Source organism: Pleurodeles waltl, chromosome 8, assembly GCF_031143425.1.
Source record: "Pleurodeles waltl isolate 20211129_DDA chromosome 8, aPleWal1.hap1.20221129, whole genome shotgun sequence".
In the NCBI taxonomy this organism is placed as follows: domain Eukaryota; kingdom Metazoa; phylum Chordata; class Amphibia; order Caudata; family Salamandridae; genus Pleurodeles; species Pleurodeles waltl.
The window spans coordinates 1,181,005,406-1,181,031,516 of NC_090447.1; the positions used below are offsets into that span (position 1 = coordinate 1,181,005,406).

Consider the following 26,111-nt stretch of genomic DNA (forward strand, 5'->3'; position numbering starts at 1 on the left):
CTTTGGGTGAACAGTAAATTAGGGATAGTAAATTAATAATTTTAGGGCCTAACCCGAACCACTTTAAAACTTGAAAACTAAAAGGCCAATTCATCCCGGTCAAGGTCATTCTCAGCATCCAGAGTGATAACTGGTAAGAAGGATTTATAACTATGTGGTTTATTTAGAATGTCAAAACAGCCTTGTGTAATCTGAAATATCTCTTCTTTTGACAAAATCAGATTGTTCTTGCCTTAGTGAATCTGGTAAAAGGGGACCCAACCAAAGGGCCATATATTTTGGAAATATTTTATAGGCAGTATTGACAAGTGAGAATTGTCTATATTTTTTACCCAACTTGGGATCTCTGCTATCCTTGGGAATTAAACATATAAATGCATCTTTGAAACTAGCTTAATCTGCTCTTATTGAAGAAAAATGATGTAATAAATGATTAAATTTGAATAACAGTATGTGAGAGAAATGTGAGTCAAATTAAATTGGAAACCTCATTTGAGCCAGGTGCCAAATCTTTGTTAATAGAAATGATTGCCTTGGTAATTTCTTCAGGAGAGAGATTGATTTCCAAAGAAAAAAAATCATTTTCGTATAGGTCTGGCGAATTAATGCTAAATATTATGTAATAGATTCAGTATTAGGGATTATTTAAATAGTGTATAAAGTTTTGTTATATTTAGCGGTCTTCCAAGATATCATCCAAAAAAGTGATCTTTTTCACATTTTAGAATTGAACCACTTCTAAAACATTCTTACTCAACTTTCAAGTGGTTAGCCAATAATTTTCCTGCGTATTCTGTCCACCATAATATCTTGCACTGGACTTAAGAAGGTAAGTGATCTATTCTGGAATGCAAGAGATGCACAGGAAATAAAAAGGTGTATTCCTCTAAAGTAGGGTTGCACAGTCTTCAAGTCTCTTTAAGTGATATCTCAGGGACTGCATAAATGAACTGTTTTGTGTTTTATGTAGAATGTAAGAGAATTTGGAATCTTTTAACAGAACATGTTTAAATACTTGATTGCAAGCACCTCCTAGAATAAGATTGTCTCCCAAATATTCCAACACTTTGTTAGCATATTTGTACCAGAAGGTTTTGTCTGTATGAATTGGACTATGCACATTAAATAGAGATAAAGCAACATTTAATTTTTAAATTGACAATTGCCCATCTCCCTTTGGTATCACATTATTGGGAAACAACTTTTATATTAGGAGTTTTGTCACATAAGATTTTGACACCATTCTTCTTGCCTTGGAGAAGGGAGAAAAATATGTTACCAAATCATCTTTTCTTGCGCTTTGGAACTTATAATTCCACCAGATGATCGTGCTATAATAAGACCATATTGGTATTTCATTTTTAACCTTCTGATCGGTGAGCCTTGTCCCATGACATTCAATGAGATGACTATATGAACAATATTGAAAGAATGAATCAAAATTCTAAAAACTACAGTTTAAAAACATATGTAAAAAACAAGTTGTAATCAACACATACGATGAAATGAAAACATTTTGTGAACCCTTGCCAGACAGGATGTAAACATAAGGGTAAGAGTGCTTTTAAAAAAATGAAAAGCAAGGAAAGGAGAGAACAATACACATAATAAAGAGGGAACCATACCTACAAAAGAGTCAGTAAGTTGAGGGTGGTGAAGCCATAGGATGATGACGACATGTCTGTACTCCAAGACAGATCAGGGAGGAAGTCATATGAGATGAGAGATAACAACATCCTGCTTGCTAGCATCATCTGCTCCAACGACTTTAATGTCCTGTTCTATGCCAACAAAAGTCAGCTCATACTCTCCATCCCGGATAAGGCCTACAACACCTAGACCTATTTGATGCCTGCATTACCAAAGTCGCCGATTGATTGAAGACCCACTGTCTCAAACTAAACACTAACAAGACAGAAGGCATGATCTTCAGGCAGAACCCAACCCCAGGGGACTCCACCTATCTCTGACTCGCTTTCACTCCCACCAGTCATGCCAAGAACCTTGGGATTGTTTTGGACAGCCAACTCAGCATGACAGCCCTGTCAATGCCATCACTGCATTAAAGATACTGAGGAAAATCTTCACATGGCTCCCAATCAGTACTTGCAAAACCATCACCCTATCCTCATTATAAGCAGGCTGGACTATGTGAAAACTCTATATGGTGAAATCAGCAAACAACTCACCAGATAATGTCAAACCACTCAGAACTTGCCAGCCAGGGTCACACTCAATCTACCACGTCACACGGTCATCACAGCATTCCTAAGGGGGCTCCACTGGGCCTCAATACACAAAAGAGCCCACTTCAGACTCCTCGAAAGCACTTTCAAAGCACTGCACAGAACCATCCTACCTCAACAACTGCACCTGTTTCCACAAAGCCAACAGACACCTCTGCTTGACTTGACTCCTACTCACACACATCCCACAAATATGTAGAGCCAGCAGTCGAGCTTTATCCTACATCATCCCCAAATCCTGGAATGACCTGCCGCTACAGATCAGAGCCACATCTTCCATCCTTGAGTAACCCGGGAAGCAAAAGACCTGTCTCTTCGAATTGACCCACTCGCAACCCCTTTGCCAGACTAGCCTTGCACCTGCTTTAGTGCCAGGATACCCTCCCAAGTGACAGTGCACTTTACAAATACAATTAACATTACATAACATAACAACAGAAATTGGTAATAAAACTGTAAGAGATGGGGAAAAATGTTAAGTTAACATTAGAAAAGTATTATAATGCAGCTTCTTAATAATCATAAAAAAGGGGAGATGTCCGGAACAACAACTCCAGAACAACAATTATGTTGCTAATGCAAGCGGAACCACGCTTGCGTTAACAATGACTCCCTTTTTCTCTGCCTTAACCGTGCATGTGCTGAACAACCCACATGTGTGGTTAAGGCACAGAAAAAGGGAGAGTGCATCGGGAGAGGACGCAGTCAGGTAAGTGGGGTTGGGGCAGGCTTGGGGTAGTTTTTAGGGGTGGGGTGGATTTAGGGCTTGGGGCAGGGTGGGGAGGTCAAGGTAGTTTGTTTTTTAGGAGCGGGGTGGGAGGTTCAAGCTAGTTCAGATTTTTAGGGGCAGGGGATCGGGGCAGTTCTGTTTTTAGGTGTGTGGTTGGGGATCGTGGTAGTTTTGTTTTGGGGGTAGGGCGGGGTAGTTTGGTTTTGGGGGGTCAGGGTGGGGGATTGGGGTAGTTTAGTATTTGGAGGTGGGGGATCGGGGTAATTTGGTTTTTGGGAGTGGGGAGTCGGGTAGTTTGGTTTTTGGCTGTGGGGGATTGGGGTACTTTGATTTTTGGGGATGGGGTCAGGGTACTTTTGTTTTTGGGGGTGGAGGGTCGGGGTAGTTTTGTTTTCGGGGGTGGGAAGTGAGGGGATCGGGTAGGTTGGTTTTTGGGGGTGGGGGATCAGGGTAGTTTTGTTGTGAGGGTGGGGTATCAGGGTAGCTTGTTTTTTGAGGGCAGGGTCGGGGTTGTTTTGTTTTTGGGGGCAGGAGTGGGGGGTCAGGGTAGTTTTGTTTTTGGGGGAGGCGGGTAGTTTTGTTTTTGGGATGGGGCAGGGATTGGGGTAGTTAGGTTTTTGGAGGCAGGGATCGGGGTAGTTTGGTTTTTGGGGGTGGGTGGCTCATGGTAGTTTGGTTTTTTAAGGGAGGGGGGATCGGGTAGTTAGATTTTTAAGGGTGGGGGATTGGGGTAGTTTGGTTTTTGAGGGTGGGCGGTGGTGTGATCGGGGTAGTTTTGTTTTTAGGGTCAGGTGGGGGTCGGTTGTTTTTAGGGAGAGGTTGGGGAAGGGTTTAGGGTTCAGGGGTGGTGGGAAGTATCTGGGTAGTTTTGTTTTAGGGGTGGCGGTCGCGGTAGTTTTAGTATTAGGCGCGGGGTACTTCTGGGCCTTAGGGCAGGTGGGGGTTGCATGCTAGAACCAGGCATGCCGTTTCCACACATGCCTTTACTTAGCATGCTTTTACAATGAAAAATTGTTGTAAAGGCATGCGTGGTAAAGGCATTTGTGGTAACAATGCGTCGTTGTTCTGACCGCATTGTTCAGCCATGCGTGGTTTGAGCATTCGTTGTTCCATCATACATTCGCTGGATCTTCATAAGTCATTTAATATTGTAGGCGACTTCAAAAAGACATGCGTGAAAGCGACTAAATTTGGCATGCAGATCTCTGACATCTGGACTCATATCTAAAAATATCTTCAATCATTCATCAGTAGATTTAGCAAATTCTTGTGCAAAGATTAAGTTCTGACCAGACTCGAGGAATTTTCTTTTTGGATTTAGCCACCATTATGACTTTGAGTAGATCAGTATGCTCGGGGAAAAATAGATAGCTCCTCTGGGTTTGGCGTCTGAAGTAGAAAACGTGGTTTATGACCTACCCTGTGCTCTGCATGTTAAGGAAAACGAACCTGACGTCCAATGTATATTCCGCTTTCTGTGGTGTTGATGTGTCTCATCTCAAAAATGAGGTTGTCACTGCAATGTAATGATATATGAACCCTTAAATCACATGGCATTCACCTTCCGCTTTATAATACTTCAGCATACTGTACGGTGATCCAGCGAGTTACTAAACACTTGCTCTGTTACAGATGATGGACAGTTTTCGGAGGCTATTGCCGTACTGCTGACCTGGATCGAGCGAGGGGAGGTGAACCGACGCTCTGCGAACCATTTCTACGCCATGGTGCAGTCAGCAAATAGTCACGTGCGCCGACTAATAAATGAAAAAGCGACCCATGAAGAAGAGATGGAACAGGCTAAGGAAAAGTTCAAAACCGCTTTGACTGCGATCCTCCATCAATGTAAGCGTTACCAGCTAGCGTTTTTTTTAATTTTTTTTTTACTTTTGCTGGGGAATTACATTCATTATTATATTCGGGGTTTATTGGAGAAGGATCAGGACATTTAAATCGTTTTATAGTACAAAATGTAAGTACGCTTTTTACACTTCTTTTGATTGAGACAAGTGTTGTCGTTAACTGGATTTTATTGCGAGAGCGAGGTCTCCCTTGCCTTACTATGCACTACTTTTAAATTCACTTAGACAAGTTTAACGCAACACAAAAATATTCCTCGTGTACCTTCACAGGTGACCTGTGAATTAATGATCACTGTGTCAGGCATGAGGCACAGCATTTGTATCTGGCAAAGTGTTTTTTTTTTTTTGACGAAATAATAGAAAAGTTGTTTACCTTCAGAGCTCTATATCAAGTTGGTATATTGGCAGCTCCTATGAGTTATACCAACAAATAGATACCTTTAAGTGTCAAAAATGTAGAACATTGCCAATATCATTTTATTGCCTTGAAGGATCTTTTCGCCCGTTATGGAATTATTGGTAGGACACGTTGTGACATTTACCATATATAGTTGGTGCCAAATTAAAATATGCCCGGCAGGGTTTATGTCAGACAATAAACTAGGTGGGGCTGATTCTCAAAGACGTTGTACATTTCAGTATGTCAAGCAGTGGTTAGTTTGTAAATAAAAATGGGCTTTTGCCCAATGCTCTCGTCAGAAACACGCGGCTGCTGCAATTAAATGTGCTAGCACAGAATCCCGAGGCAGCGTAATTCTAAAGCCATCTCGGGCCTCTTTAATCCATTTCCAGCCACGCCCTGCCCTGACAGCTCACTCTTGCAGCTTCCTGCTTTCTCCCTTTGCAACGTTTTTCCGTCATTCTTTGCTCGTCTTTCCCGTATGTTTTTTGCTTGCAGTTAATTGCCTGATGCCTGCCCTCAAAAATATATGCCGGTGCGGGGTGCTACGACCGACTCAGCTTAAACACTGATGTCAAGGTGTGCCTTAGCGTTTTGAAGATTTATGGCTGTTTGCCCCCTTAAAATAGTTCACAGGAATAACCAGTTTCAACCATATTTGTGAGCTGTGCATATTTTTCTTAACCATTTGTGTCTCTGCATTAAAAAACAAGACATGAGTTAGGAAACTAAACAAAAGTAAAAAATAATATTTTCATGGAACGTCATTTTTCATGCAAATATCTTCCTTCGTGCAACTGTTGTGAGAAAACTGGTAACTATAGTGCATATCCCCACGTTAACCCTGTATACAAGTAAATGTGGGAAAGGCAGTGCTTAATTTGTGCTTGATGTTTCCGGTGCTGCACACCGGCACTTATTTTTGTTGCCCAGAGCTTACTCTTCTATCTCAAGCATTTGCTGCGAGCAAAAGACACATATTGGGAAGACGGAGTGTGAGAAAGTAGCCTCTTTCTAGCCTTGTTACCCCCACTTTTGGCCTGTTTGTGAGTGTATGTCAGGGTGTTTTCACTGTCTCACTGGGATCCTGCTAGCCAGGGCCCAGTGCTCATAGTGAAAACCCTATGTTTTCAGTATGTTTGTTATGTGTCACTGGGACCCTGCTAGTCAGGACCCCAGTGCTCATAAGGTTGTGGCCTATATGTATGTGTTCCCTGTGTAGTGCCTAACTGTCTCACTGAGGCTCTGCTAACCAGAACCTCAGTGGTTATGCTCTCTCATTACTTTCAAAATTGTCACTAACAGGCTAGTGACTAATTTTACCAATTTACATTGGCTTACTGGAACACCCTTATAAATCCCTAGTATATGGTACTGAGGTACCCAGGGTATTGGGGTTCCAGGAGATCCCTATGGGCTGCAGCATTTCTTTTGCCACCCATAGGGAGCTCTGACAATTCTTACACAGGCCTGCCACTGCAGCCTGAGTGAAATAACGTCCACGTTATTTCACAGCCATTTTACACTGCACTTAAGTAACTTATAAGTCACCTATATGTCTAACCTTTACCTGGTAAAGGTTAGGTGCAAAGTTACTTAGTGTGGGGGCACCCTGGCACTAGCCAAGGTGCCCCCACATTGTTCAGGGCCAATTCCCCGGACTTTGTGAGTGCGGGACACCATTACACGCGTGCACTACATATAGGTCACTACCTATCTGTAGCTTCACAATGGTAACTCCGAATATGGCCATGTAACATGTCTATGATCATGGAATTGCCCCCTCTATACCATCCTGGCATAGTTGGCACAATCCCATGATCCCAGTGGTCTGTAGCACAGACCCTGGTACTGCCAAACTGCCCTTCCTGGGGTTTCATTGCAGCTGCTGCTGCTGCCAACCCCTCAGACAGGCAGCTGCCCTCCTGGGGTCCAGCCAGGCCTGGCCCAGGATGGCAGAACAAAGGACTTCCTCTGAGAGAGGGTGTTACACCCTCTCCCTTTGGAAAATGGTGTGAAGGCAGGGGAGGAGTAGCCTCCCCCAGCCTCTGGAAATGCTTTCTTGGGCACAGATGTGCCCAATTCTGCATAAGCCAGTCTACACCGGTTCAGGGGACCCCTTAGCCCTGCTCTGGCGCGAAACTGGACAAAGGAAAGGGGAGTGACCACTCCCCTGACCTGCACCTCCCCTGGGAGGTGTCCAGAGCTCCTCCAGTGTGCTCCAGACCTCTGCCATCTTGGAAACAGAGGTGCTGCTGGCACACTGGACTGCTCTGAGTGGCCAGTGCCACCAGGTGACATCAGAGACTCCTTCTGATAGGCTCCTTCAGGTGTTGCTAGCCTATCCTCTCTCCTAGGTAGCCAAACCCTCTTTTCTGGCTATTTAGGGTCTCTGTCTCTGGGGAAACTTCAGATAACGAATGCAAGAGCTCATCCGAGTTCCTCTGCATCTCTCTCTTCACCTTCTGCCAAGGAATCGACTGCTGACCGCGCTGGAAGCCTGCAAAACTGCAACATAGTAGCAAAGATGACTACTGCAACTCTGTAACGCTGATCCTGCCGCCTTCTCGACTGTTTTCCTGGTGGTGCATGCTGTGGGGGTAGTCTGCCTCCTCTCTGCACTAGAAGCTCCGAAGAAATCTCCCGTGGGTCGACGGAATCTTCCCCCTGCAACCGCAGGCACCAAAAAGCTGCATTACCGGTCCCTTGGGTCTCCTCTCAGCACGACGAGCGAGGTCCCTTGAATCCAGCAACTCTGTCCAAGTGACTCCCGCAGTCCAGTGACTCTTCAGTCCAAGTTTGGTGGAGGTAAGTCCTTGCCTCCCCACGCCAGACTGCATTGCTGGGAACCGCGACTTTTGCAGCTACTCCAGCCCCTGTGCACTTCAGGAGGAAATCCTTCATGCACAGCCAAGCCTGGGTCCACGGCACTCTGACCTGCATTGCACGACTTTCTAAGTTGGTCTCCGGCGACGTGGGACTCCTTTGTGTAACTTCGGGTGAGCACCATTTCACGCATCCTCGTAGTGCCTGTTTCTGGCACTTCTCCGGGTGCTACCTGCTGCTAAGAGGGCTCCTTGTCTTGCTCGACGTCCCCTCTACCTCTTGGTCCAATTTGCGACCTCCTGGTCCCTCCTGGGCCACAGCAGCGTCCAAAAACGCTAACCGCACGATTTGCAACTAGCAAGGCTTGTTGGCGTTCTTTCGGCGGGAAAACACTTCTGCACGACTCTCCTTGGCGAGAGGGATCCGTCCACCAAAGGGGAAGTCTCTAGCCCTTTTCGTTCCTGCAGAAACCTCAGCTTCTTTGCACCCACAGCTGGCATTTCCTGGGCATATGCCCATCTCCGACTTGCTGGTGACTTTTGGACTTGGTCCCCTTGTTCCACAAATACCCTAGATTGGAAATCCATCGTTGTTGCATTGTTGGTTTGTGTCTTTCCTGCATTATTCCTCTAACACGACTTCTTTGTCCTTAGGGGAACGTTAGTGCACTTTGCACTCACTTTTCAGGGTCTTGGGGAGGGTTATTTTTCTAACTCCCACTATTTTCTAATAGTCCCAGCGACCCTCTACAAGGTCACATAGGTTTGGGGTCCATTCGTGGTTCGCATTCCACTTTTGGAGTATATGGTTTGTGTTGCCCCTATCCCTATGTGTCCCCATTGCATCCTATTGTAACTATACATTGTTTGCACTGTTTTCTAAGACTATACTGCATATTTTTGCTATTGTGTATATATATCTTGTGTATATTTCCTATCCTCTCACTGAGGGTACACTCTAAGATACTTTGGCATATTGTCATAAAAATAAAGTACCTTTATTTTTAGTATAACTGTGTATTGTGTTTTCTTATGATATTGTGCATATGACACTAAGTGGTACTGTAGTAGCTTCACACGTCTCCTAGTTCAGCCTAAGCTGCTCTGCTAAGCTACCATTATCTATCAGCCTAAGCTGCTAGACACCCTATACACTAATAAGGGATAACTGGGCCTGGTGCAAGGTGCAAGTACCCCTTTGGTACTCACTACAAGCCAGTCCAGCCTCCTACACGGAGGAAGAGAAAAAACGAAAAAGCGTCACAAAGGAAGAAAGTAGAAAGCTGCAGGAGTGAGCTGAAGGAGCAGCGAGTGGCTTTATATGGATTGAAGAGGTCCGAGATGGCTTCAGGATTACGGTGCCTTAGTATTCCGTGTTCACACATTTAATTGAAGCAGCCCTGTGTTTAAGAGGAGGGCTTTGGGCACCAGCACCTTTTTATTTACAAATTAAGCACTGGAGAAAGGTACTTGGCCTTGTGGAGTTATGTTAGCCTTGTAGTGTTCACTAGCAATGACGGACTAGAGGCCATATGTACGAAAAAAGTGGTTTGCGATTTCCTAATAACGAATTATTGCTAATCGCTATTAGGAGATTGCAAACTGCGATGTACTATAGTGTCTCAGACACTGCAAATCCCAAATGGCTCGCAAGGGAGGTGCCTCATTAATAGTCATGAGGGAGCTCGCCATTTGCAACCCATTTGGGAACCACCATCACAGGGATGGTGTCCTCGTGGGGTCAGTAGACCACCATTTCTGTGATTGCTTTTTAAATAAAGCAAATTTTTCTGCAATGCAGCCTGTTTGCCGTAAACAAAGTGGAAAAACGGATGCATTGCAAAAAGAAAAATTAAAAGTTTTCTTTCCATTTTTTAGGAGTAGGTAGTGGTCCGTGGGACCATTGCCCTGCTCTTAAAAAATGTTTTCACCCACATTCACAAAGGGGAAGGGGTCCCTTGGGTACACCTTCCTTTTTGCACATGGGTTACTGCCTCCTCTACGGAGTCGGTAACATATGAATGCTTGGCAACCGCATTCCAGGTGCCAAACATTCATGCATACTACTGCTATTTGGTATTAGAAATAGATGCCCTAAACACGCCCTTTCCTAATTGCAAATTGCAAAAGCAAAATGCGATTCGATAACAAGTTACTGAGTCGCGTTCTGCCTTGTGTACATGGCAAAATGCATTTTACCAGTTGCAAGTGGCCTGATGGGCCATTTGCAACCAGTAAAATGCTTCGTACACCTGGCCCTAGGGTACACTGTTAACCATCTAATATTTTTTAGTATTGCAAGTTAATTTTGGTGCAGTAAGCATTAGGAAGGTGCTTCACTCTTTCCAGTGTCCTCTGTTTATACAGGCACCAGTAGTGGGCACTTGCATGAGTATCTATTTATTTTTTATTTCTAATAGTGTGTATGAGTTGCTGTTCATATAAACACATCCCCATACATACAGCACTTGCTGGGAAAGACAAAATAATTTCGAGGAAAGAAGGGGCAGGTGCAGATGACTTCTGTCTCATTAGTAAATAAATTAGGGAGGGATAAACGGGCTACACAAACTGCATGTTGGCCAAACGTATTAATGGGAAACGACGTCAATTACAGGTTTGTTGCTTACATTCATTTATCCATACTGATCACTGGCCCTTTTCGCCATTCCTCTTGGCATTACCCTGCAGCCAATTGTGACCTGGTTTTCCATCACTTTAAGGCTAGAGTATAGCAGGGGATGCAGACACAAAGTGATTTTGTGATAATGTGATTCCATGGATTATTTTTATGACACCTCAACAGTCTCATATAGTTATCATGAGGAGAACCACAGGAATCAGACGAGCTGGGACGAAACAGTAGCACACAGTTGTCATTTGTCAAAGGAATAAGTGGTCCCCTCCCATTTCCTCTTTCACTTTCACTACCATCAGAGCTCACTTTCACCTCTTAAGTGGAGGCACCTCCCTTGTCAGTAGCATTCAATGAGGCAATTATATTCTCAAGAAGTAGCTAAAAGTGGATAACTGTTAAACTAACCAAGTAATAAATGTGAGCTTCAGAAGAAACATGGTTGTTACTTGTGGTAGTTTTAAAAAAGAATGTTATAATCTGGATTAGGAGAAATGGAGCATTGACTTGTAATCGAATTAGGTTCTGCACACCTCAAAGTACAAGATCCTAGACCTGCAGGGCTCACCCAAAGAGTCACCTCTAGTACCATGTTAAGGAAACCCATCAAAGTTTGGCTGCATTTTCTTCATCTTCCCCAGCTACTATGGTTTTGCTTTCATGGTTTTACTTTTAGTCATTCATAACATATGTTTTTGGAGTGTCCAGGTTTTTTTTTTTTCTGGGAAGAAGTTTGTAAAACACTCTTGAGTATATTGGGGCTAGAAATTATGGTAAGCCTCCCTTTGATTATATTTGGGCAAATACAGGAATCCGAACTGAGGGGTAGAGATAGAAGCAGAGGTGGGAGGAACCTGCTCTTTTACTCTATTCTACTGGCCAGAAGAGAAATCTTTTGGAATTGGATTGTGGGTTCTCCCCTTTGCACTCAGATTGGCTTAATGTTCTTTTCCATATGTCAAAAATGGATTTAGAGGTGGGTGGCTCAAAAAAGAAGGAGAAATTGTGGGCTCCCCAGGTAGAGTGGAGGAGGAACCAAGGGTGTCTGTAAAGACCAGATATGGGCCTAAAATCTAATCTTGGTGTAAGAAGAAGTCCAATGATTATACACCTTTTCTCCCGTTCTCCAGCCATGTTGGTCTGTTTTTTCCTCCATGGGACGGTTGAGTGAGAGAGAAGTGGTCTCCATGGCATAGGCCATCTCCATATATTAGAGGGTGAGAAAGGTCAAGCAATGGAGTTGGCTTGGAGTCTAAGGTGAATGAGGACAAAAAAAAATCCTGCCTATTCTTATATTGTGCACATGTCTTTCCGGTGTGCAATAACTCCTACACTAGAGGTTTTATTAGAGTGTAAGACACAGTCAGGACACATTAGAAGGCAACCTCCTTCTACTTCTCCAGCTGGACTAGGTCATCCAAAGAGCACCCACTCACATCCACTGTGTAGTGCCTTGACATCTTCCGACCTCTATTGGCCAATTGTACTTATACCCTCCAAGGCGGACACCCTGTCCTAACCCACTACAAGGATTTGCAGGCTTTGGCAGCACTTGCAAAGGATGGGCCAGCAATTTAGCCATAGGGTTTCTCTAATGCTTGTCTCTGTATTCAAAGTCTCAGATCAAGTAAAGTCTTTCCCAGTCACATGCAGCCGATCTGGTGTCACATCACTCCTCCGAGTGAGCCACAACAGTGTTCTCACTAAATGTGAGCGAGCAGAACTGGGAGTCAGGGGCCATAATCGCACTATGTGCAATCCACACAGATAAAGCAGTGAAGTACTGTCACCGAGATCCTTCCATGTGTTTAAGCAGGCTCTTGATTTAATATCCTTTTTGTTTTTGTATATAATACCATTGGCACTAGAACAGAGAGCACTCTGAGAACCCCATGTATCAATCCCAGATTACTAGCAAGTCCAAGGTCAAGGGTTATGCCATAAGGCCAATGTTTTTAAGGGTCGTTACTTTGCTTTTCTCATTTCCAGTACAGTAATAATTAGACAAGATGCCCCTTAACCAAGATTCAAGTGCAGGCTTGTGCTGTGTGAAAGATTGATGGTGTGCTGGGTTGGAGCTTCAGTTCTTGAATGGAAGAATAATATATCCAAACACATTGGAACTGCAAGTGGAAGCAAATAAGACAGTCAGTTCTGCTTAAGGTACCAGATGACCTTAAACTGTTCAAGTGTATTTATGTCCAGTCCACTTAATGCTGCAGGTCGCATTCTTCTTGCAAGACAGAAAAAGTAAGAATGAGCCACACTTAACAAACCACCACCTAGCTGTGTTGCATTTATAGTTCAACCCGACAGTGCTTGGTAGAAGATAGTACTAATGTATGACATTAATCTAGATTATGACTTCACTGTGGGTGACCAATATGAGGTAACGGGCTGAAACGGTATAAGCATTTTCCAAGGTTTCTGAGAAATTGGCCATTTCAGTCGCTAACTGTGGTACATTCAAGGGACCTATGATCTAGAAGACAAATAGCCATGATACTCTTCGAAGGAGACATGCACTACACACTGGGAAGAAAATAAATTACAGACCATGGATGCCTGTCAATGCTAGTGGAATAATTCTTGATTGCTGGTGTGCTGTGGCAGTGGCACGTGAAGATGAACAATATGACAGCTGCCACAGTGTGTCACTCTATGCAGTTATTTCCCAGTGGGTATTGACTGGCAACAGTCTGCAACATTTCCAGTTATAAAACTGTCAGAATGATACATTTTAAAATGCCGCTTGCTAAACCGTTTTTAGTTTTATTAATTTATTGCATGGTTAAATAAACCCATCACAATACTTTTGACAGTGTGAACAACAGAACTGACTAATAATTGTTATTGCCTTCAAAAACTAAAATAGTACTTCTCAAGTAGCTAAAAACAAGCTCCATACAAATTCAGAAATCCAGACATTTCACTTGGTTTAACTACAAGAAAGAAAGTGAATATTCTTCCTTCAACTGAGCTTTCCACTGTTATTTTATCCTGAGGCAAATTCAATACCAAATTTATGACATTTAGCTCATCTGATACTCCTTTTAAAAACGTTATCAGACCATTAGCCAGTGGCATGCCTGCAGGATTAAAACATTCTTTTACTGTTGAAACACCAGTGTTGATACCTAATAAATGAAAATCTGGAATTAGTAAAAATACAGTTTCTGCAAGAAGAGGATGACAGCAGCATATACGATATGAGCTAAGCTTTAACTACTTGAGTGACAAAACTTGTATACACCCAACGTTCTTAGATTTTTCAAAGATAATTGCAATTTTCAATAGACCAAGATGAAGTCTAGAAAATTCTTTTATAAAGTTAATTGAAATATTTCCTATTAGATATGGCTGCAAGGTATCTTTAACATATGAATGTAATAAAAATATTGGCATGTCTCAAGGATTCCAAAATTTTAAAATCAGATACAAAAGAAAATGCATGCATTTGTTTCTTCTAAATTATTTTAAAATGCTGGCACAGAGGCTCTGACTGCTAAACCTCTTGCATTTATACATTTTCAAACACCATCTGAAGTAAAGAAAATGTATGAAATTGTTTACTCTACCTTCCTTTTAAGATCCACCCACAGTAATGATATTATTGTTTATTGACTAACAATTTTGCAATTGCAACAAATAATATGGTCAGCTTGCATGGCATATTGCTTAAGCAGGGAAATATCAGACATATCTTTGCTTGTGTCAAAGAGTCTGAACAAAGAGTCTGAAAGAGTGAATAATTGTCTAAAAAAGATTACATTGAATCACCTCTGGCAGATTATTTGAGCAGACTGAAAAATTTCACAACCATAATTTAAGGTAAGCATATATTTCATCCTAGTTACATCTAAAAGTAGCTTAATCAATGGTCCTGGCAAATTACTGGCTACCTTTAACATGGCTAATATTAATGAATGTGACTTTAACTTTAATCTTGCTTGATGTTGGACAAGACTCCCAGTATCTTGAAACAAAAAACCTTAATAATTGTAGAACCCTAAAGCCCTCAGTATATAGTCTTCTTTTATTCCCCAATAAGTAGTAATCATTTTCTCTTTTCCAAACACTAATACATTAGATTTTTTATGATTACTATTCAAAATATCTCCTTTCAATCATTTACAAGATAGCCAAATGTCTGTTGAAGGCCCATGGCAATTTTGTCACAAATGAGCTTATCATCTTCATACAAACATTGGGTAATCAACACACCACCTAATTGTAGGGTGCATGCCCTGGAATTCCAAATAAAATGTCACACTGTCTGAAATATACAGATGAAATAGAACTGGGGCAGCGCCACAAACTTGGTTTAGGCCCATGTTAGTATATATTTTCCTATTTAATGATTTGTTGCCACCCAATTTAACTTGGATCCCGGTATCAGCATAAAGTGCCGGAATCACTTTTAACAGTATTTGAATTCAGTTTATACTTTAACCTATTTCTGTCAATGATATTTCATGATGTTCTAAAATCGATAAAATAGGCATGAAGTTGAGTAGCTCCAGTTTCAACATGCTGGTTTACTGGCACTGATATCATCAATTATGCCACTGTTTTCTCTAAAACCAATTTGTAATCATGGAATAAGATTTTTTATACAGTGCACATGCAATCAGGCCCTTCCATGAAATTGGTATGATTGGTGTAAGATACAATGCATTGAATAATGGGTATAACCATGTAGATCAATAATTGATATCTGTCTAATATAAAATCAAGGAATACCAGGAGCAAAGTTAGATTTCACTTTATCTATGGGACTTATTACAAATTACCCAGTACACCATTGTATGAGTACGTGCTTAGGGTAAAGCATAGTTTAAAATCGGTGAACAAGTGTTTTCTGTCAATGTTTCATAATTTACAGTCAAGCGATAGACCAGAGTAGGAGGGTGAGCACTCTCAGAAAGTATAGTTCTTCAAAGCTAGAATAAAAATACATATTGGTCCCAGTCACTTGTGAGGATGTTGGCACCTACTTTTATAGTGCCTCTGTTAACCAGTGCATTTATATAATGCCAACATTTCTTATTATATTTAGATTTATATCATAAATAAGGTTACCCATTCAGCTTCCCATATTTTTTTGTATTCCCTAACATTCTTTTAAATGCATCAACCTTAATTTAATAATCTGACTTATCTTCAAGTTACTTCATCCACCATTATAATTTTAACTCTTTTTCTACCTTTAGATCCTTCATATATCAGGTATTATTCAATTTCCTTCCCACATGCTTACCCTTCTTGTTCGAATTCTCATTTAATTCATATTTATTTGATGAGGTTATCATTACTTGCAAGCACTAAAGTTAAGCCTTGGTCACTCAGCTAACCCACTCACAATCAGGAAGGAGCTAACTTCATTGCCTTGCACATTGAGATGCAGTTGAGTATGATTATTGATAACTGCAAAAGCTGGAGTAGACATCTAATTTATATTATTACTATCAATAACAGACACACTAGACATCACACTGATGGGAAAATATTGCCCCATTGCCAGTTTCTCTAATTATAAAAATGATGAGCAAAGTGACTCTAGTTGATCAATTACAGCACCATCTAGATAAAGGGTGCCCTTTTCAACCTCTGCATCCAGGATTCAGATTTCCACACTTTACAGAAACCACACTAAGGGCTGATTTAGAACTCAGCGGACAAGTTACTCCATCACAATGCTGGCAGATATCCTGTCTGCAGAAATGTAAATCCGATAGCATATAATGGGATTTAGATTTCGGTAGACAGGATATCCGTTATCGTTGTGACGGAATAACCCGTCCGCCGAGTTCTAAATCAGGTCCAAAATATGTTACCTATGATAAATCTGACTCTGCAAACTGTAGACATTGTTAATCTGTAAACTTTTTTGTGACCTTTGTCCCTGTAGACTATACTTTGCTACCAAAGATCACCAAAGATTAATTGGGGCACAATAGACCATTTTTCAAAATGTTTTAAATAATTCTCGATCAAAATTAAAACCTAGGTAAATATCTTTCCACCACTCTCCTCTCTCCCTTGGTAGTACTCTTAACAGCAACATAATAAATGACAATTATTAATTTTTATACCTTGCCCATAAAAATGTGACACATATTAATCTAAATTTTGAAGAAGAAACTCTTAGTATTGCAAATAAAGTTCTATTTTTCTCACTGAATTACTCTTGTCTATGGCCCTAATCTTTGACAATACCTTTTCAAAGAGAAAATAAATCAAGATGTTAAAAATTATCTTTGATAATAATATTATGCTAGATAAATTAATTCCCAAAGTTGTGAATTACAAAAACCTTTAAATAAAGGCCATTAAAACTGTACCACAAAATAATAAGAAATTAGCATTGCACCTTTGACTGAAGTAGCATATTCTGCTACCAATGAAAGGTTAGTATCCTCATTTAGGGTCATGGGTTCCATCAATCTATTAAAACCAGTTTATCATCAATCCTCCATGGATGCTTGTTCTCATTCATGCTTGGGTAATGGGTTATAGAAAACTTTCTTAAGTCACTTAGCATCAACTAAATCCCTGTCAGGATTGTGATCCTTAATCTAGTTCCATTTATTTAAGTGTTATTCCCCCTTTCTATATCTTCCCAAAACTGCTCCGAAAGGCATTTGAGGCTGAAAAGAGTGTGATGTAAGTTTTAAGACTTTACTTCAAAACCAGTATAGACCACCAAAGCTTGCCATATATGTAGGTATTTCGGAGGAGGAAGAAACCAGGGGCTATGTTTCATAAGGTCCCTAGTTGCGCCCCATATGTTTGCGCCTTTGTGCTTCATGTCACCAAAAGGTCCACAGTTGCTTGTGTGGCCCCTTCTGTAATACAGATCTCTCCACACGATAACAAGGGGGTGGTACCATGCAAATGAGGGAAAGCCTTTGCTCCTGCTCCACATTACTGATGCAGACCAGATCCACGCTGGCTGTCACGAGCTGGATGTTACAAGGCAGACAATGGAAGAAATTCTAGTACAGAAGGAATGAAAAGAATCGTAAAGCAAATCCAGAATTTGGCCATAAACAGGAAGGAGGAGAGGAGAGTGGGTACAATGGAAGGGAGACTGTGCAGGAAATAAGAGAGTTTCATTTGGGCTAGTTTGACAAGTAATTCATTCTGTTGATAATTATGCATGGAAAGTTTTAATTGAGCGAGAAGAAACACAATTTGGCTCTGATGTTTGCAAGATCTTTATACCATCTGTACTTAGTATTGAACCCAGTGCCGGATTAATGTGCACAACATGAAATCACATAGTATTGCTTTATTCTAACTGCACACTGTAGAAGTTCAATGTAGTTTTTTCAGCGTATTCACGGGCTTCTACATGAATTAAGAATATTGTGTTGTAATTGAAATATAATACAAAGTACTTTTCATTTCTTCATGCCAATAGTAGAGAGTAGCTTGGAAAGATGCAGTCTCTCATCTTCTTGTTAGGAAGCAAAACCTCTAGATTAACTCATCGTACTGCCACATCCCAGTTGAATTTGCTGTGTTCACTGCGATAACCTCCTAATGAAAACACGCTAAAGTTTAATTACATTTTTATTGGACGTGCCAAAGGATTACAGGCTTTAAAACTTTTTATGTATACTTTGAGAAGAAATATTACTTTCAGACTGTTAATAATATTCTTTCATTTTGTTTTAATGATTTTTCTTTTTATTAAAATAACATTTTGAAGGTGTACATTATTACCGCGAATAATGTAGGGTATGTCTGTGCCTCAACAACTTCAGGATACATAAATGAATACCAACACTGGGAGGCCTCTGAACTGAACGTTCCCAAACAAAAAAGAAAAAGCAACCAGGAATATTACAAATATAGTACTGAAATGAATTGGCCACAATCCTAACACAAATAACGTGAGACACTAGCAGTGTGTATAGGGGCGAGACGAAATTGAGTTTTATGAATGACGTGGCATAGAATCGCCCATCTATGGATATCTTCAAAACCACAAGAGTGTGTTAGGGTGAGAACCCTGCTCAAAAATGGACCTTGAATGTCCAGGGGGACAAGAAAATGTGGTCCTCAAAAAAGGTTGTATAGATTCTACTAAAGTCACTAACTCTGCTTGCTGCTTCAGTTGTTATCAAGCACACTCGGTGCACACGCACACCAGGAGGTAGTATCATTTGCCTTAAAATGTTGCCTAGATTTTTGTTAATTTCACTATCTGGCTTACTGCACCGTCTTTACCATTCTCTTTTAGTGTAAACACGCACAACACTATGTTGTCCTTGTGGCTTGATTTGCATACTGTAGACAGTGCTTAATTTGTGCTTGTTGTTTCCGGTGCTGAGCATCGGCAATTATTTTTGAGGGCCGGGTCTTACTCTTCTGCCTGTAGATAAATCTAATAGAAGGTATCCAAAATAGTCATTTATTTTCAATTACAAGAGGATACATTACATATACATACTCCGTCAATGCTCTAATAAATAAATAGAGTTAGAGTACAGAAAATGACGTGCATGCTTTCTCACTGACAGAGCCTTTTTTGTTAAATTCATCAACCAAGGTGAGGGGTAGGTATACGATGCAATCAAATGAATACAAGGTGTCCCAACTCTATTTAACATATACAAGAATAACCTGGTCACATTCGAATAGTTTCCAGTGCATGAGCTACCTCTAGAAGATGTAAAGATGTGGTGCTTTCCCAACGCAGATTACCAGTATCCTAGTCCACGACAAGTTCTGCAGCAGTGCCTCAATAAAACCACTGTAAATGATAGTGCCTAAAAATCAGCTAAACAGAATCCAAAGTCACGGTGTTCCAAAGTAAAAAAACATTTTAATTGCAACACGCAGCGAGACACAGCACTCAGGAAACTATACTCAGGTTCAGAAATGTAACAAGCAAAGGCCCAAGAGAATTAGATACCCTAGAGGCCAAGCATTTAAGTATGAACGCCAAGCAAAACTATATGCATCATAACAGTGAAGTCTGAAGCCCCGCTTACACACAAGACTGTAACCATTGGAACACCACACAACCCTGGATATGTACTGGCTGTTCATTAAACAAGTACTGTAGATTTACTGGACTGCCTAGAAGAACACCTGTTAAACTGAATAAATGTGACACCCGTTACTGTTAGATATAGAAAAGCAAACCCCCTCGAGTCTAAATAGTCCTCAGGAAAAGTAGCCATAAACACAAATCTTTCTGTTTCTAATTGCTTCAAGGTAAAAAGACCAGACAGCAATTCCCTGGTAGTAGTACATCTTAATATTTCTAATGTCAGGAAGCAGCTTCCGCAACCTCCAGAGAAACACAAGAAGCACGAAAACATGCTTCACAAATAGGCTATTGAAAGTAACCTGCCGAAGGCATATAAACTCAATGGGAAACCAAGGTTCAGACTCTAAGCAAAATGAAATGTCACAAACTACTTGGTTGAAAATACAAAATATGTTCTCAGAGAGACACAGAGGCAACTAATGACCAGGTATGGGGTGAATGATCAGAATGGAGCAAGGGAGTTGCCATGAATTTGAAATGCCCACACTTCAAAATAAAAGCTCCAAATGGCAACGAGAAGGCGAGGCAAGTGAGCCTACCACTCCCTATTAGAGCTCCCTTGTCTCTTCCATCTATCCTTCCACCCTTCCGTCCACCCGCTGATTTCCACCATTTCACCTTTATATTCTGTCATCCATTATTTTTAATCTATCATTCAGTCTTTCTTCATTGCATCCACCCATGCACTCTACATCCACCCTTCCTCTCAGCCCTCCATCCCCCCACTCTGCCATTCGTCCATCCATCCATTCATCCATCCTTCCATCTCTTTACTCTGCCATCCTTCCACCAGTATGCCCACCTCTCCATTCACTTATCCTTTCACCCACTCATCCATCTACCTACTCTTTCATCCAGCCACTCATTCATCCACTCACGCATCCATTCACCCTTCCAACCTTCCTTCTATTCAATAGTCATTCCTTCTTTCACTTTCCTATCTACTCAGCTTTTCCTTGCTGCAATTGCTCTTCTATCGTTGCTGTATTTCTATATAGTGTTATTTATGAGCTTTTGTCTGCCGAGTTGCAGACAGAAGAGGCCAATAAAGAACCCCACCTACACAACTCCCCTGCACTGGAAATTGAAAGATTGCAGCTCAGAAATAACAGAATTGTAGCCAGACCCACTCAGTTGAATTTGTGAGCTGAAATTTGTAGGAAGCTTCCTCATAGAACGAGATGAAAAAGAAAGAGCTTTTACTGGGAAGAATTGTGCACTGTCATTAACTAATCACAGCTTGATGGCAAACATGTGATCGCCATCTTGGTGGTGGAAAAGTAAGGGCGAGTGGAATTAAAAAACCCCAGTAGCTTTCTGAGATGTTGACATCCCTGCACCTTTGTGCAGTAATAACAATTAAGTCATCAGCTGAAATCAGCTTCCTCTCTGGGTGAAAAGTCCCACGAAAGAGAATTCGAAGTGGTGAAGAGTTTTTTTCTCCCATAAAACCTACCTTTTTCACCTACTTTAAACCAAAAAAAGAATAGTTGACTCTGAGCATTTCCTGAAGCTGGATACATTTTAAGAAAAGCCTCACAATTATACTAGCCAGCTTGGCACACCTACAGTGAAAGCTGAAAGTTGGCTGAAAAGGAAGAAAAATACTTATCTTAGGACACCACCAGAGATTCGCACATTTCTACACAAAACTGTTGCGGTACTTCTATGAATTTGTAAAGCTTCTGTAACACTTGAAAAGCATCAATAAGCATTATTGAACTGAGTTAAACAACGAGCATGACACATTCAAAGGCCAGATTAAATATCTTAGCTTTTCTGTTTTAGGAAATGCTACTGAGATCTTTTTTAGGGTTGAGCATGCAAGCCCTCTAGCCCGTTGTAATTCCTCTGTGAGCTTCTAACAACTCCCACTCTTGCAATTCATTCTTTGTTGTGCTTGTCTTAAATTCTTCATTTTTCTTGGTGCATTTTGTGAAATGTCCCTCCTTTGTGCGATGAGTTCCCTCCCCAGGTGATTTAACTAAGTGTACATTTCTGTTGGCCATCACACTATGTCATGCTGCCTCCTGTTACAGCGTGTGATGGCTCCTCCTCGGGTTTCGGTTTGCCTTTCATCCCAGTCACGATCCTTTCTAGGCATTCATGCAGGGAACCAATAACTCTCGAGCTCACCCTCATAGCGGTGGTGGCACTTTGAATCATCCAGCTTCTGTCAACTGTTTTCTTTTTCAATTTATTTGGCAAGAAAAGTCCAGTATGAATTTACAATGCTAATAGCTCTTACTCGAGCAAACGCGAGACCCATTGCATTGCAAATGCTTGTTTAGTCTTGGCAATGTCATTGCCTGACCTCTTATGTTCAATGAACACAGAGTGGACTTTGGGCTACCACCACAACACCCTCAACTATTGGCTATAGGCATTGTCAATCAGATCATAGTTCAGCCTACAGGAGTATTTCAGCCTAATCAACATGCTGTTAGCTGCTGTTTAGGGACTGTTTTACATCTTATAAATACAGTCAATTATCATACCTTCAGTACTTTTTGTCATACAGGTTTGTTCCTGCAGCAGGGAATTTTTGATTGTTTATTAATGCCGATGTGAGCGTTACCCTACATTAGCCTCTCTTGTGCTCGAGCCCTCAGTGAGCACACCTGGAAGCCCTTCTGCCTTCACATCGTGGTTCTGCTGTGAACCTAAGAGGGCGCTCATAGAGATCACAGAGTGCCCCCGGCTGCTCCTGTCCCCAGCTGCTGTGCTAAAAAATGCAGTCCTGAATACTAGCATTAGGTCTTGTGCAATGCACAGAGAAGGATAGAAATACACTGGGTGGCGCCTAGGGCACAAGATATTAAAACTTGGCAGGCAAACGTTTGGAAATTGGCGATTGCCGATGAGCAATATATAAAGCTCACCAAAAGGGATGAAGGTGCAATGGAGGATATGATCAGTTGGGGAGATTTGATCACAAAAATCTCACCCAGCAACAAGCCATCTTGATTGGACATGACTGCACTCTGCACTCTCATTATCGGTGGGGGAGGGGAAGGGGTGTGGAAGTTGGAGGGCTGACATGCTGAAGAATGTAAATGTTACAGTAATGCTTGGTGCGTAGGTAAGAAAATGTTTGCTCATGTGAGACTGGCTAATTGACTCTTGTATGTTTGAAACAACAATAAAAGAAGTCATATAGTGCATTGACTTTCGTGACCACAAAGAGTACTTGCATCCATAAACAGATACAATAAAATGTCTCACAATCTGCTATACAGTAGTCAGCCACTAAAGGCCAAATTCACAAAGCTTTATTCCTTGAGTAGGTATGTATTACTCCTTGAAATTCATTTATCACACCAACTAGTAGTAGCAGTCCACTTCAAAATGAATTTCCAAAAGCATTAGAAGGAGACAGGAACTGATAAAGCTGGAATGTGCTGTGTGCTCACTTCAAATGGGTCAAACTATGACGTCAGACAACAGTGGTACTCAAAGGAACTTCTTGTAAGCCAATGTGCAGATGTGCACCTTGTGAAAGAGCAAAATTCAGTCCCTCAAAGTGTTGTTGACCAGAGGCTCAACCATTGCCCCAAGCTGTATGCTGTAGTGGATGGAAGCAAAATGGGAATGACACAACAGACCAATGGGTGAAGAGAGGTGACTGAAAGCCCCTTCAAGTAAGTATAGTATTCATAATATGCTAGTAAAATCAAAAGGGCATATCTAATTCCAGAAAAAGATGATTATACTTCACGAGCTATTCACCCAAAAATTGATCACATCACACATTTTCATAAACAACAACACCAATCAGAAGTCTATGACCAAGCCTATGTTTAAAAATGGCATAAGCCTATTCTGAACTAAGGTTCCCAATATGACAATTAATGTGAGAGCTTACAGGTCAATCATTTTAGGGCTCTAATGCTTTTATGTCCTCTATACTTTCATTTATACACCTCACCTGGCCCCTAAAAGACTCCCTAGTTGAGGCCCTCTCACCATTGTTACTTCCAATATCCTATTCAACATTCTCTATTCCAAAAATATTCTCATGTATATGTAAGTGGTCATTGTCCTTATAGATATGTCTCTTGTGTCCTGCCATCACCATCATCTCCTATGACCTGTCTTGTTCGGGAGAGGTGAGAGATTTCTATCAATTAGGTAAACACAAGCATGCATTTATTCCAATATGAGGTATTTCACACAGGTCATGTAAAATTGACATGGACGCCGTTAGAAGAAAGTGATCTCCCTCAAAGATACAATTTCTTTGTTTATCTTGTTCCAGCATTGTGTTGTTCATGAGCATGCCATAACATGTGTAAGATGTCCCACCCTTCCTATCCACATCTCCAGCAGTTGAAGTTAAGATTCAGACCAAAGTGCTATAGCTGTAGTATGGTCCATTGCCTCTCTATATAGTCCTTTGAAAATACTCAACTTCAGTCTGGCCCCTATCAATCCTTGCCCTTGATGTTCTACCAGGGTGTTCCAGTCTTTATCTCTATATTCGTGTTCCAACCTTCCTTGACATTTTTGCTATTTGTGCCTTAGACCTGCAGGCATAGTTATAGAAAACATATGCTCTATGATTTTTCTCATAGAATTTAGATATCTCCCCTTTGAATTGGCTCCACTTATATAAGTATGCCCCTGCTAGTGATTCCGGAGGGTCATAGGAAGGAATCATAGGATGCTTTTAAACAATGAACAATTTAGGTGTGAAGTTACTGCTGATTGACTAGTACATCATATTATATTTGAATGCCCTCAGCTAGGAAGTCCCTTATCTTCTTTATCCCTACTTCAGCCCATGTTCTCCATAGTGGAGCTTCTGATTGTAATTAGGGATAAATCTTAAGTATTTTATGTGTTACTTGCCAGGCTTGTCTGACAGGGTTCGTGATTTCTAAGCTTTTATGTGTGCATATTAAGTGTTTCTCTATCATCAAAAAGGCATGTACAGTCACTCGAGAATGAATACTAAAGTTAGTGGTAGGTACTTTGAATTCATTTGAGCCGGGTAATTTGAATTCAGATGAACCATTCTCAATCTTCCAAACTAAGAGGAAGCATAAAGTTTAAGTTTGTGGTCTTTTATCTCTCTAATAACTTTTTAAAGGTGACACTTATGTCCCTTAATATCTTCCTAGAGATAAGTGTGGCTAATATACCAAAAGCATAATTATATCAAGGCACCACATTGATTTTACTGATTTGTACTCTCCACCAAAATGTCTACTGCTGCCTGTCTCTGAAAATTGTTATTCACTCTGCAGAAGTGGGGTGATGTCCCAGACCATGTCAGGTAGTCCATTATCAATGTAGATACAGGAATATTTCAAATCCTTTGGCACGCTTCTAAAGGAATACTTTTCTATTGCCTCAGTCCATGTATGTGATGCAAGGAGTAGTACCTCACTCTTGACCCAATTAGTCTTAGATTTGGATAATTTAGAAAATCTTTTAAAGTTAAACATAAGGACTGGTATTGACGTTGGTGAGCTAGAGCGAGTAAGTAATATGTATTCGTCATAAAGGAAACATTTTGGCGTCATGGGTTCGTGGTCACTCCCTGCAGTCTCTCCTACTAATGTATGGTTGCTGCTTAAGTTTCTAGACGGTGGGAACCAACACCCCCTCCCCATCCTTAGCCCTATGTAAAATTCATCTTGCAGTTAATGCAAATTTAAAATTTCACGATAGGCAAAGTGGAGGCACTAGATCTGCAAATGTAAAGTTGATGATTGTTACCTACCTATCCTTTTATCACAATGGAATTTTGTCTTAAATTGGGTAATTAAGTTGGGAGCTGTTGACCCCTACACCTACTTAAACACAGTCTAGTGAGTCAAAACACATTTGTGAGAGAAACTCCACTCAACCCTGTGGCACAAGAAGCAACCGATCCACAAAAAAGTGTGTTTAGTTCAAGCAGTGCCAACTGTTTTAGAATAAAGAACACATCACAATCAAATTACCCAAACCAATTTAGAAAAATAGACAGACCTGTAATGAGGAATGCAAGAAAGTGCCTTTTTTGGGTGGTCCCCTCCATTTTTGTGTTGACTGGTGCTGCTGGTTAATTGACTCTGCACATGAAGACACTGCTAACCATGCCCTAGCGCATGTGCTGTGACCCTAAAACATTGTCTAACACATAATTGGAATATTTAACAACCTAAGCCTGCAGCTCGACCTTTCATAGTAACCCCTTTTTGACAGGTCTAAACTGTCCTTTTAAATACTAATAAGTTACCCCTAAGTTGGTATTGTAGCCCACAAAGCAGGGTGCATGGTATTATTGCCAGTAGGACATTGTGAGAAGTGTAGGTACTTACCTGCCCTTATCAATAATCCACTTTCCAACAGTCGT

The 26,111-nt window shown here is 41.1% G+C and overlaps 1 protein-coding gene across 2 annotated transcripts in view; it reads left to right on the forward strand.

The window, feature by feature from the left end:
* The window catches only part of ENOX1 (ecto-NOX disulfide-thiol exchanger 1), a 2,146,160-nt gene that overhangs the window by 1,760,527 nt on the left and 359,522 nt on the right, over window positions 1-26,111 (forward strand). For both annotated transcript variants that reach the window (XM_069205418.1, XM_069205419.1), the window contains one exon: window positions 4,609-4,821. In XM_069205418.1, coding sequence (XP_069061519.1) covers window positions 4,609-4,821 — 213 coding nt within the window. The remainder of the gene's footprint in view (window positions 1-4,608; window positions 4,822-26,111) is intronic.